The sequence below is a fragment of the Elephantulus edwardii genome, unplaced genomic scaffold, assembly GCF_000299155.1.
Source record: "Elephantulus edwardii isolate Elephantulus edwardi_28Jun2011 unplaced genomic scaffold, EleEdw1.0 scaffold00039, whole genome shotgun sequence".
Lineage (NCBI taxonomy): Eukaryota > Metazoa > Chordata > Mammalia > Macroscelidea > Macroscelididae > Elephantulus > Elephantulus edwardii.
The window spans coordinates 9,001,682-9,014,471 of NW_006399789.1; the positions used below are offsets into that span (position 1 = coordinate 9,001,682).

Sequence of the window (12,790 nt, forward strand, 5' to 3'; positions counted from 1 at the left end):
GAAGAGGACTCTGGATGAGATGGATTGACTCTTTGAGGTAATGGGGACGGATGTGTCAGAGACAATGAGGTTGGCTCAGGATAGAGCCGAGTTTATGGCTGTTGTATATAGGGTTGCTGTGAGTTGCAAGTGACTTGACAGCACATGACATCAATATATATACTTGTCAACTTCAGAAATATCAGAGACATAACAGAAAGTGAGAAAATATCATTAAATATTTAAACCCAGATTTATGTTCATAGCAGGAAAACCCAAAACTTTAAAAGGGCAACATTGAAAAGCAAACCCACTCCTCATTTATAAATATAAATCCCAAAGACCAGGTTGTTGTGCAACAGTTGTCATCCTGCTGGGAATAGAGAATGTGACCACATCACATCACACAGTAGAGAATGACTGAATGCTTCATTACATAATGGCCAAGTTTCTTCATTACTCAACTACCAAATACATTGTTATGTAATTGCCAAGCCACTGAGAGTCATAGCTGAGGCAGGTTGGTACCTTACCTTCACCTTCACAGCCAGTGTTACTCTCATAACTTCAGGTTTCTGTCAGATGTATGTTATTAATGGACAAAGTAGTCACGTAGATTTATTACTATTGTCATAAATTCAAAATTTGGGATAATGAGATAGTTGACACTTTGTAAGGCAAAGATCATGGAGCACAATTTTCATGCGCTGATTTCTTTTTCATCCCTAAAAATTTCGGCTTCCAAATTTCAGTCCACAGAGCACATTTCTGTCCTTACTATATAAATAGTTTTTGAACATTTGACAGTAAATTAATGTTTTCAATATTCTGAAATGAAGTCCAAAACATGTACTTAAAATTAAGTGTAAAAAAAAAAAAATCTACAGAGAAAAAGATGCACTTTCATTTTGGTAAAACAGTTGATACTGACAAATGTAAATTTTCAAGTCTCATTTTTATCCCTGAAACAGTGAATTCTGGTATTTTCTTTTTAATATATTCCCTGCAACAGGTCCTCATCAGGGTCTGCTTGGAGGAAGCAACCAGTTGCTTTTGGCCTGTTCTTCAAATCAGTCAGTCAGTCAATAATTTACTGTTGGGTCAGTTGACTGATGGCTGACCTTTCAGTGGGTTTTCAGTGGCTGTAAACCGCCTGAGAAGAGATTGCCAATCTTTTTCCCCCCGAGGACCAACAGTGAGTGGATTAGAACCACCAGAGAGGCATGACCTTTAGGCTAACAGCACAGCTCTCTATGGACCTATACCAACAAATGCATTTAATACAAGAATGTGAAGATAAAGCCCTAAAATTTTTGTGTGTATTATTTCAGACTCATGCTTAATGAAACCAAGGTTAATAACTATAAGCAAAGTGGCTACCCATTATATAGTTATTGTATTGTTTTATAAACTATTTCCTTTTTAATTAATAGTATAGTAAGAGCAGTTTTCCATACTCATAATTCAAATTTTGGGAGCACTGGTGGCCTAGTGGCAAGAAGCTGTGCTGTAATCCCAAAGGCATATGGTTCAAATCCACCAGCTGCTCTATTGGAAAAAGATGGATAATCTCCTCCCTTGCAGTTAACTCCTCTGAGAACCCATCAGAAAGTTTGCTCTAAGCCAGTTCTTAGTTGATGGTACACAACAGCAATACTTCATTTTACATACTCAATGTCTTAGTCTTTGTGGTTATCTGAGAGCTGGGTAATAAATAAGGATAACAGAATAAAATTGACGCCTTTGAGCTATGGTGTTGGAGAAGAACACTGAATATCCCATGGATGGCCAAGAGAACAAACAGATATGTCTTGGAGAGGATACACGCAGAGTGGATTTTTGGAGGCAAGAATGATGAGGCTCTGCCTCACATACTTCAGTCATGTTGCTAGGAGGAGCTATTCCTAGGAGAGGAACATGATGCTACAAAGGGTAGAGGGTCGGTGAAGGAGAGGAAAACCCTCCACCAGGTGAATTGACACGGTGACTCTGCAATGGGCTCTTGTGTGTCAGGAAATGTGAGGATGGTGCAGGATAGAACAGGGTTCAGATCTTTTGTTCAGAGGGTCACTATGAGTCGTCCTCGACTGGACAACGCCTAACAACACCAACAACAGTGGCTTAGTGGAAAGGACTTGTGCTGCCAACTCAAAGATGCGTGATCCATATCCACCAGCTGTTCCACCTTGTAATGCCCATGGTTTGCTCGCTAACTCCTTTAATTAATCTTGCTGTTTGGTATCCTTGAGTTGGTTCCAGCTCATAGTGACGCTAAGTGCAGCAGAAGGAGGTGCCAGCTGTCCCTGCCTCTTGACAGTTGTGCTGCGTCCACTGTTGCATGTGGCACCCACTGGTGCAGTCACTATGTGAGTTCATCTCATTGAAGATCTTCCTCTTTTTTGCCGACTCTCTGGCAAGCCTCATGTCTTTCTCCAGGTACTGGTGCCTCCTGATAACATATCCAAACTATGTGAGATAAAAATATCACCATTGCTGTTCCCAAGGAGCATTTGCCTGTACTTCTTCCAAGACAGATTGGCTTGTTTGGTTTTTGACAGCCCATGGTTTTCTTAACCAGCATTACTTTTCGGAATCACCAGTTCTATTTTGGCCTTCCTTATCCAGCTTTCACTTCCATATGAAGCAACCAAAAACGCCATGACTCAGATCAGATGCACCTTAGTCTTTAAAGTGACATCCTCTAGCTAGTTCTCAATTTCATGTGACCATTTGCAACAGATTAGCAAGCTTATTGTAATAGAGTAGCAAGATCTGTGGGAGAAGACGCTGGTGCTGGACTTGATAGAAGCACATACCAGAGCCTGGGTCCGTGCTTATGGGAATCAACTTTGTGCTGTAGATACTCTTGGTAGGATTCTTCTCCCCTATGGAGTATAGTGGAAGTCAGATGCTGCTGGCCCTCCACCCACTCAGCGGTTGCTGTTGTTAGGAATTCGTGCGGATATTAGCCTACTACTGGCAGTATTGTACATCAGGGTAGAACTTGAGGTGTTATTTTTGATAATGAATGCAATATCATTCTTTAATTTGTCATTTCCTTAACAGTAGACTATACGACTGTCTTATTAAGAATTGCCAGTTCCAGTACATTTCAGTTCACCAGTGCTTGGGACATTGACCTTTATGTGTTCGATTTCACTTCTTACAAATTCCCATTGTCTTAGATTCATATTTGATACATTCTAATTAATACTGGATGTTTTATCACTTCAGTCCTGGCACATCAGCAAGGATGTGAATGTCATTGATGTCGTGAAGGATGTCAGTGACTGAAAGTTTTACTCTGTCATGTCCTTAAACTAGACTCTTCTTTGAGCAGACGGGTCTTCCTCAGGAGTAGACTGGTCTTCCTCAGTCATGGAAACACCTCTTCCTCAGTCATATTTTGAGAGCCTGACAACCTGAGGGCTCATCTCCCAAACCTGCATCAAACGTTGTCCAGCTGTTACTCATAGGGTTTACCAGGGTTCGTTATTTCAGAAGTGTGGGATTGGTCCTGTCCCAGGTCTGTGTTAGTCCGAAAGTTCTGCTGAAGCCTCTCCATCATGGCTGACCCTGTTCATGTTTGAAATGCTGTCAGTGTGCTTTCCAGGATCACAGCAACACACGAGCCACCACGTGTGACAGATTGACAGAGATCAGAAGGAATTGAAGGAGAGAGAGAAATGAGAAACCTATTTTAGGGAATTAAGTTTATAATGAAAACTGTTAATGGTTGTAGCAGTGCCATTAATTTTATTATATTAGTCTTTTGATTCTGTTATGCGTTTATACAAGGATCCCTGGTAGCACAGATGGTTAAGTGTTTGACTGCTAAGTAAAATGTTGGCAGTCCAGACTCACCCAACAGCTACGCAGGAGAAAGATCTGCTACCAGAAAAATTAAAGCTTTTTAGAGAAATTCCTTTTTTGTCACACCAAGTTGCAGTGAGTTGGAATTGACGCGGTGACACCTGACAGCTTACACTTAAAGTTAGTCCTTTCTCCTAGTTTGTGTTCGTGAGCATGGAAGAGCTGTGGGCTTTATGTCCTGTCACAGTGCTGCCTAAAGTGAACTTAAACTGTGAACTTACATTTTTTAAAAAATCCTATATGAAATTAACTACTATTTAATTGAAGCTGTACTGCAATCCCAGAGGCACTCAGTTCAAGGCCAGCAGCTGCTCTGCGGGAGAAAGATGGGCAGTCTTCTCTCATGCAATTAATAACAGCCTCTGAAAACCCGTCGGAGGGTTAGCTAAGGGTCAGGTCCGAAGCCACAGTACACCACAATAACAAATGATTCCCTCATCAGGTTTCTAAGTCTTCCAGTCTTTCCAGGAGCACAGTGCCTCATTTTTCTCCCAAGATGCCATTGGCAGTTCAAACTGCTGCCCTTTTGCTGAGCATCCCTACATGCAATGCACTACACCAGCAGAGGCTTTATTACATTTCCTTTATGTCTACGTCCAAAATACCAAAGCAACCTCACTCCTGTCAACTTGCTCACAACTCAGAGCAACACTCCACTGGCTTTCTGCCATTGTCCATCTCTCTCCCTCAGAACAGCTAGTAGAGTCAAACCACCCACCTTTTGGATAGCTGTCCAACATGTTACAGACTATGTCACGAAGGCTTCTTTCTAGTGTTTACTAATTTTACATTTTACAAATCACATTGTTCTGTTACTACTCAGTATTTTAAAACTGGTAGATTGAAAAAAAAAAACAAAACTGGTAGATTGCTAGCTTTTTCTAATCATTTGTAGAAGGCTATCATTTCATGATTTAATGATCTGATTATACTTCCTTAGTCATATTTTTTATACTGGTTTATTTACAAAGTTCGAATAAATTGTTTTTAACTGTTCATGGATTTATATTTCTAGTTGCCCAGCAAGAGGCTGAAATGTTTAAACGCTACAATGGAACATTCCCATTACCTGGGATACACCAAAGTCAAGATGCATTATGTACCTGTCCTAAGCTTCCCCATCAAGGCTCCTTCCAGATTGATGAATTTGTCCACACTGAAAACTCATCACTGAAGATGCAGCAAGTGAAACAGAGGCTTGATTCTGTCACAGTATGTCTATTTTAATATTGTTGAGAAGTTGGACATCTAAAAAGGATTTTTCTCCTATTTTACATTGACATAGCACTGACTGTTAATTTGATTACTCACTCATTCTCAGTGCTGTCAAGTCAAAACCAACTCATAACTGACCCTCTAGCAAGTTTTAAGAAGCTGTAAATCACAGTTTTTTGGGCAGTTGATGCCTAAGGAGACACTAAATCTCATCTCCCCCAAGGGAGAGGCTGAACTAAAAATATATGTTCTTTAAAGCAAGGAGGTAAATCAGGCAAGGTATTCCTGAAAAAGTTTTTGCTTTAAGAAATAGAATAATTAGCTTTGGTTTCAGTCATTTAGAAAAAAATAGTCCTCTGTTAAGGTAGAAATGAAAACTGAATTTTTTATAAATATATTTGGCTAATGCAGAAAGTATCTTAAGAAAGACAAGCTTGAATTAAATTTCACATTGCAACTCTTAAAGTAGAAAATTTGTCCTGTAAAATATCAAATCAATACGGTAGACTACTCATTCATTGCTGTTGAGTTGCTGCCCAATCACTGCTGAGCCCAGGAGACTATATGTTGTGTAGGAGGAGATTTCTCATCTCTCTCCTTCACTGCAGTTGGTGGATTCGAACTGCCTGCTAAGTCCTTTCCACTGGATCTCTCAGGGCTCTAGGTAGACTGTTGGGTTGTTGTATGGCTTTGAATTGGAACCGACTCATAACTGACCTTCCAGACATCAGGTTTTCCGAGGCCATTAATCACCTGGGAGGAGATTGACCAGCCTTCTCCCACAGAGCTGCTGGTGGATTTGAACCACAAGCCTTAAGGATTGCAGCACAGATTCTTACTGCTAGGTCTCCCTATATAGATTAGACTACTTATATTAGAAGTTTTATTCTGAAGAAAGAGAAATAAGTGAAAACTATAGTGAAGAGTGTTATTCTAGGGTCAGATTTCCTAGGTGTAGGAGTAGTTTCCAGTCTGTGCCAGCTTATGATTTTTGATAAGTTCTTTAAGACCTTCAGTGAAACGGACTGACGCAGCGACAGCAATGGCCTTCAGCTAGAGGAGGTTGTGAGGACGCAGCCCAGTCAGACAAGGTTTCGTTTTATTGGGTGCAGGATTGCTATGAGTCGGAGCCGATTAGATAGCACATGACACCAGCAGTTACCCATCTATAAAATGAGGATGATGATATTTCATATATTAGAGGAGTCTTAGGATTTAGTGAGATCCTGAAAGTAAAGCTTTTAACAGAATGCCTGATGGGCTAAACCATAATTGTTAGATATTGTTATTAATATTGAGAGAAAAGATAATTCATATAAGAGATAGATATTGCCTTGACATGGGTTTGAAACATTTTTATTGCACATTTTGAAAAGAGGTTGATTAATTTTCTCTGTTCTAAGTTGATTAATTTTCTCTGTTCTAGGAGATGGTACTTTTTATTGATTCATGATGACTAATGTACTATAAAATATATATTTGGTTCTTGGATTTGCATTTCATTGCATTTGATCCTTAAAACCTTCCCGTCACATAGGGGCTATTATTATCCCTAATTAATAAAAGAGGAAGTTGAGATTCACTGTGGTCAATCATCATCTTCAAGATCATACAGCTCATGAACCAGTAAGTTAGTACAACTAGTAAGTGCTGAGCTGAGAGCCGTGCCAGGTGTTTGGACTCCTGTGTCCACAAAGAGTATGATGCCCTAGAAAGTGATTGAATTACTGACATCCTTTAGACACAGTGACTTAGAAATTTCTGGAAAATTAAAAACCTTTCTTTTTTTTTTTTTTCTATCATCTTAATTCTGTGATAGACCGGTGACTGCTTATACTGGTTAATTCTGATTGTACCTGAATATTTTTAGTGTCTCCTTAGCAAGAAATTTTCAGATCATCCTTTACATGTTAAATTTTAGTAGTTTCTCTTCTGCAAATGACCTTTTCTAGGCCTTATCTCATGAAGCAAAAGTTTCTTTTGTATAACTCCTTTAGGTCTGGTGACATACTTTAGGGTTTAGTAATGTTTATTATTGAATTTCTTCTGAAGTTAATTTTTAATATGAGCATTAGACTTACAAGTGTTGTTACTATGATTGATGGTGATAATTGCACACCGCCATTGATTCAGCATATATGTCTTTTGGACATGTTCTTTTTCTAGTAGAGAATTTTAATATTTACGAGATATTTATGGGAAATATATTTGACCTCTCCAGAGTCTGTTTGTCAGAGCCTTTATTTTGATAAATATTTTCAATTTATAATGAACATGTCATTAAATCCCTTTAATTTCTACTGTTTCTGCTTAATGGAAATGGTGCAGAGTGATGAAAGAAACAAAAGTCTTCCACAGGGTAATTTGATTATTAGAAGATTACAATTGGAATGTGTTGAAAAAAATTCATCCTTATTTAAATAGAATTATGGATGTGTGTTTATTTTATTATATTTCCTTTAGGAGGTGATACGGGCTTGTGCTGCAAAGGTAAGTCATTTTCACACCACATGATGACCATAAAACTCCAATTTTTATTGTGATGTGCCAAAGGAATAGAATAGTCTTACAGGTTTTTAGGTAGATCTTTCTAAAAAGAGGGTCTGTTGTGTGCTTTTCTTCTCTGAGTTCAATTTGTCAGTTAAACAGGAGAACCCGAGAAAACGAGAACCTGTGAAAGGGGGAAGTTGTCAGGAAAGAAAATACCAGTCCTTCCCACTATTGAGGAGTGATAGAAAAGTGGTAAGATGGCACCCTGTTAAAGGCAGAAACCGTGTGACACTCGGGAATAACAAGTCCGTTCCATTGAATTCTGACTCTCACAGGCTTTACTACAATACCAAGACGTGAGACTTGAGTGAAGGTAGAAATTTATCAGGTAGCCTAGTGAGTATGGGATTGCACTGCCAGCTCAAAGGCAAGTGGTTCAAATCCAACAGGGGAAAGAAGAGCAGTCTCCTCCTGTACAATTTACACCCTCTAAAAGTCCACTGAAGAGTCAGCTACAGCTTGGTTCCCACTTGATTTCAGTGTGTAGAGTTGTTACGTTTTTACGGGCTTACTAATACAAGATGATAGAATGACATTTTTGTGTATGACAGTGTAGCAGAGAGACCAGTGCAGCTGCAGTGCGAGTATGCCGAGAGAATTGTAGAAGTGTTGCACGTGTGCAAGCTGCAGACAGATGGCAAAGCATATTGTGGCGATAATGCTCTTGATCATTTTCAAATATCTTTCACCCTTAACTCTACAGCAGTCATGAGAGGCAGATTAGATGTTATTGTCATCTTAACTTTAGAAAGCTAGAAACTGAGGTTATTGAGGCTAAATGATTTGCCCAAGGCCCCAAACTCATTCTCTATTCATGACAGTATAAAATACAAAAAGCTCTTAATTATTGGCATGAACTATTCCATCTAATAAACTTCTCTCAAGTAGAGAAGTTTTCTTCCTTTAAAAACAAGGTTGTTTTATGTATGACTTTTAACTCAATTGTAATTTAGACAAAACACATTTTAAAAGTTGGAATGGCACTGCTCCTCATTCCCAAATTTTAGTTGAAAAATGAGACATTTGTTCATCAAGAATTTATTGAGATAAAGGTAATTTGTGAGAAATGCATTTAGGGCTAATGAAATGAAGGAAATAGCTTTCCTTCTAAGAATTAAGACATTCTTAGCATATGATAGAAACTCTGTATTTCTGGGAATGTGGAATTTTACAAATAATAATTAACTTAATTAGAGTTGTCAAAAAGTAGAAAGGTAAGATATTATGAACTAGAACAGTGTTTGTATTTAGGGAGACTGCTTCATGTAATGTCAGTGCAGTGGAAATAGTTCATTTGGTGGTGGTTCTTAGATTCCATAGAATCCAGTGTGACTCATAGCAGCTCTGTGATCAACGGTTCCGAGCCCTGTTCTGTCCTGTGCCATCCTCATCAGCTCTGACACACTTGAGCCCATTGCTGCAGTCACTGTGTTCATCCATCTCACTGAGGGTCTTCCTCTTTTTTGCCGACCCTGTACCTTTCTAACCATGTCTCCTTCCAAGGAGATATACCAAGGAGCATGGCCAAAGTATGAGACCAAGCCTCACCTCTTTGCCTCCAAGGAGCATTCTGGCTGTGTTTCTCCCAAGACCCATCTGTTCTTTTGACAGTCCATGGGTATATATTTAGTACTCTTCTCCAACACTATACCTCAAAAGCATCAATTCTATCATCCTTATTCATTGTCCAGTTCTCAGATGCATAGCAAGTAATTGAAAAGACCATGCCCTAAATCCCTAAATCAGGTGCACTCTAGTCTTCAGATCCACATCATCGTTCTTCAGTATTTCCAAGGGATCCCTTATAGCCCTGACCCAAGCAAGGTGAACTCTTTGACAATTGCAATCCTTTCTCCATCTGTCATGGTGTTGCCTAATGGGCCAGTGATGAGGATTTTTCTTCTTGATGTTGAGTTATAATCCACAGTGAAGACTATAGTTCTTGACTTCCACAGCAAGCATTTCAAGTCCTCCTTCCTTTCAGCAAAGATGTGTCATCTGCATAATGCAGCTGCTTGATGAGTTTTCCTCTTATCCTGATAATCACATTTTTCTTCACAGAGTTAAGCTTCATGACTTATTTGCTCACCATACAGATTGAATAGGTATACATCCCTGGCACACACCCTTCCAGATTTTAAAGCCTTGTTCCATTTGGACAACAGTGTTTTGGTCTCAGGATAGATTTCATAGACACTTATTCACATGTATCAAGGATTTGGCACACAGAAGTAAGCAGTCTATTGTCAATTTCCTCATGGGGAATCTTACAGGAAGAAATAGGCCAGAAAACTCTAGATTTAACTCATCACTGAACTGTCCAGTATCAGTCAGGACCCATCACTTTTTTACCTAATTATCACAACCCAACAGGATATGGAATATAGACAAGGGGAAGGAAGATGAGGGGTGGGGGGTGGGGTGGGAAGAGAACAAGTTATGTTCTAACTTGGGCTGCAGATGTTCAGGAAACTTGTTCCTGATAGCAATGATTGCTGTAATGATTGTAGCTCCAAGGTTGCTAAATCTTCTTAACCATGCGTAGTATGTAAAAGTAAAGACACTCCCTACCCCGTTGATTCTCTAATCGACAATTTATAACCCTTTTCCTTTTATTTTAACATATACTTCACACCAGATTTCATTGTGCTCTCTGAATATCTGGAGATTAAAATACTTTTCACACATTTGGAAAGGCTTTCTATAGAAGACCTCCTATTAATTTGTAAATTCCTTGAGAGTCGATAGCTGCACCATTCTTCTTTATAACTAATCCTAGGACCTAGCACGTGATTGTATATTCAGAATGCAATACATATCTTGAAAGATTAACAATTTTATGGGCCTTTTCCTTGTCTTTTTACATAAAAGAATTCTTGTTTATGTACCATAAAATTTGCCCACTTCAAATGTAAAAAGTCAATAGTTCTAATTACATTTGTGACATTGTGCAAATACCAGCATCATTCCCCTCCTCCAGGGAAAAGTCCTCATTGTGCTTGGCAATAAATCTGCATTCTTGCTGCCCTTGTCACCCAGCCTCCTGATAACCAATAAAGAAACTTTCTACTTCTATAGGTTTATCTATTCTGGACATTTCATATAAATAAACTAAAAAATAAAAATAGCTCATTGCTGTCTGATCAGAATTGACTCCTCAGTGAGTTTTATAGACTGTAAATCATACTGGAGGAGACTTCCCATCATTCTCCTTCAGAGCCTGTGGTAGGTTTGAAGTGCCAGAGAAGTATGGCCTTTGAATTAGAACAATACACTGTGGACCAGGCAAGAATACGTGATGCCTTATAAATGGCTTCTTTCTGTTAGAATTATGTTGTTGTTGTTGTTGATTGCCATCGAGTCAAGCACGACTCATAGCGACCCTATGAACAAAAGGCCCGAAACCTTTCTATAACTATTGTCATTTATTAAAGTTCATAGAGTTTCCAGAGATGTATTGTTTAAGAAAGTGCATGCCACTACTTTTTTAAAAAGTCTTCCAAATTTTGTTGTATCTACTGGCACTACTTTTCATTGCAGAAAAATATTCTATCCCACCTGTTCACCAGGGAGTTCTGGTGACCTAGTAAGTAAGAAGCTGCACTGCAATCCTAAAGGCACATGGTTTGAATCCAGCAGCTGTTCCACTGGAGAAGGATGGGCAGTATCTTCCCATGTGATTAAACTGCCTCTCAAAACCTGCTGGAGGGTCAGCTGTGGATTGCTTCTGAGTCCTTGGCACACAGCAACAACAACCCATCCACGCAAGACTTCATATCTGTTAATGAATTCATCAGTTGATCGGCATTTGGGTCTTTCCTCTTCTTAGCTATTAAGAAATATCTGGTGGAGATCTGGAACGATGGGGTGATGGTGGGCATAGTTCAGTGATGATTAATTGAATAATCATATGAAACACAATGTGAATGAAGGATAGTGTGAAATAATGTATACAAATTTTATATATAAGCCAGTATAAAAGATAATTTTTAAAAAGAGTAACACCACGATGTACATTGTTGTATAAGTTTTAGTATCAACAGTTGTTCTTGTTAGAGTTTTAGACCTAGGTGAGGAATTCAGATAGCTCTGTTTAACATTTAAGGAACTGGCAAACTGTTTTCCCAAGTGGCTGCACCATTTTATAATTTCATCAACAATGTATGAGAATTCCAGTTTTTCCACAATCTAGCCAAAACTTGTTTTGGGTTTTTTGGGAGGAATTTTTTTCATAAAATTGCCCTGGTAGGTGTGATGTGGCATATATTCTTTGAGATGAGCTTGGGTACCGGGTAAAGAGGAAATGATAACCTGGAATAATAGTGAAAATGCAGGGAATAGGCCAATTTGAAATATATTTTGGAAGAAGAACCACTGAGATGTGGTGATTATTTGTATGTGGTAGAAATAGTGTGTGTAGAAGAATAAAGAGGAAGTAAGACTAGCTTCTACTTTTATTTAATTTCAGCATGTGTAGCTGCTGCTAGTGCTTTGTAAAGAAACCAAGACTGCTGAAATTCAGGAAGCACTTTTTAGGATGAAAGTTTTGAATATAAATATAGCTGATAAGTAGGAAAGTGGACGTGTAACTTTTTAGTTCAAAGACATCACGACTAAAGATGTGGGTATCACATTTTTTTTGAAGCTGTCATATTTGATGACATCCTTAGGGAGATAATATCACTATATAGCAAGATACTGGGAATTCAGGAGAGGATGTAACCTAAAGAATATTATTTCAAAAAAATAGGAGCAATATCTTAATTAAGTGCTGCTCTACAAAAATACCACAAATGGATGATTTTAGGAAAATAAAATATATTCATTTTCATTTTAGGAGGCTAGAAGTCCAAATTGAGAGTGTACTGTTTCTAGAGGAAGGCCCTTTCTCTTGGTTGGTTGTGGAGGAAGGACCTTATTTCCTTAGGCGTCCATTAGAGAGCTCCATGTAGAGGAAGGCCTTTACTTCCTTTGGTGTCCATTAGAGAGCTCCATGGGGGGAAAGGGCTTTACTTCCATTGACGTCCCTCAAAGAGCTCCATGTGGAGGAAGGTCCTTATTTCCTGCGGCATCCCTTTGAGAGCTCCATGTGAAGGAAGGTCCTTACTTCCTTCAGTGTGCCTTAGAGAGCTCCATGTGGAGGAAGGTCCTTACTTCCTTCAGTGTCCCTTAG

The 12,790-nt window shown here is 38.9% G+C and overlaps 1 protein-coding gene across 1 annotated transcript in view; it reads left to right on the forward strand.

Moving 5' to 3' along the window:
* AHI1 (Abelson helper integration site 1) overlaps positions 1–12,790 on the forward strand; it is a 202,890-nt gene that overhangs the window by 95,128 nt on the left and 94,972 nt on the right. The window contains exons 17-18 of the mRNA XM_006885009.1: positions 4,868–5,064; positions 7,531–7,557. Coding sequence (XP_006885071.1) covers positions 4,868–5,064; positions 7,531–7,557 — 224 coding nt within the window. The remainder of the gene's footprint in view (positions 1–4,867; positions 5,065–7,530; positions 7,558–12,790) is intronic.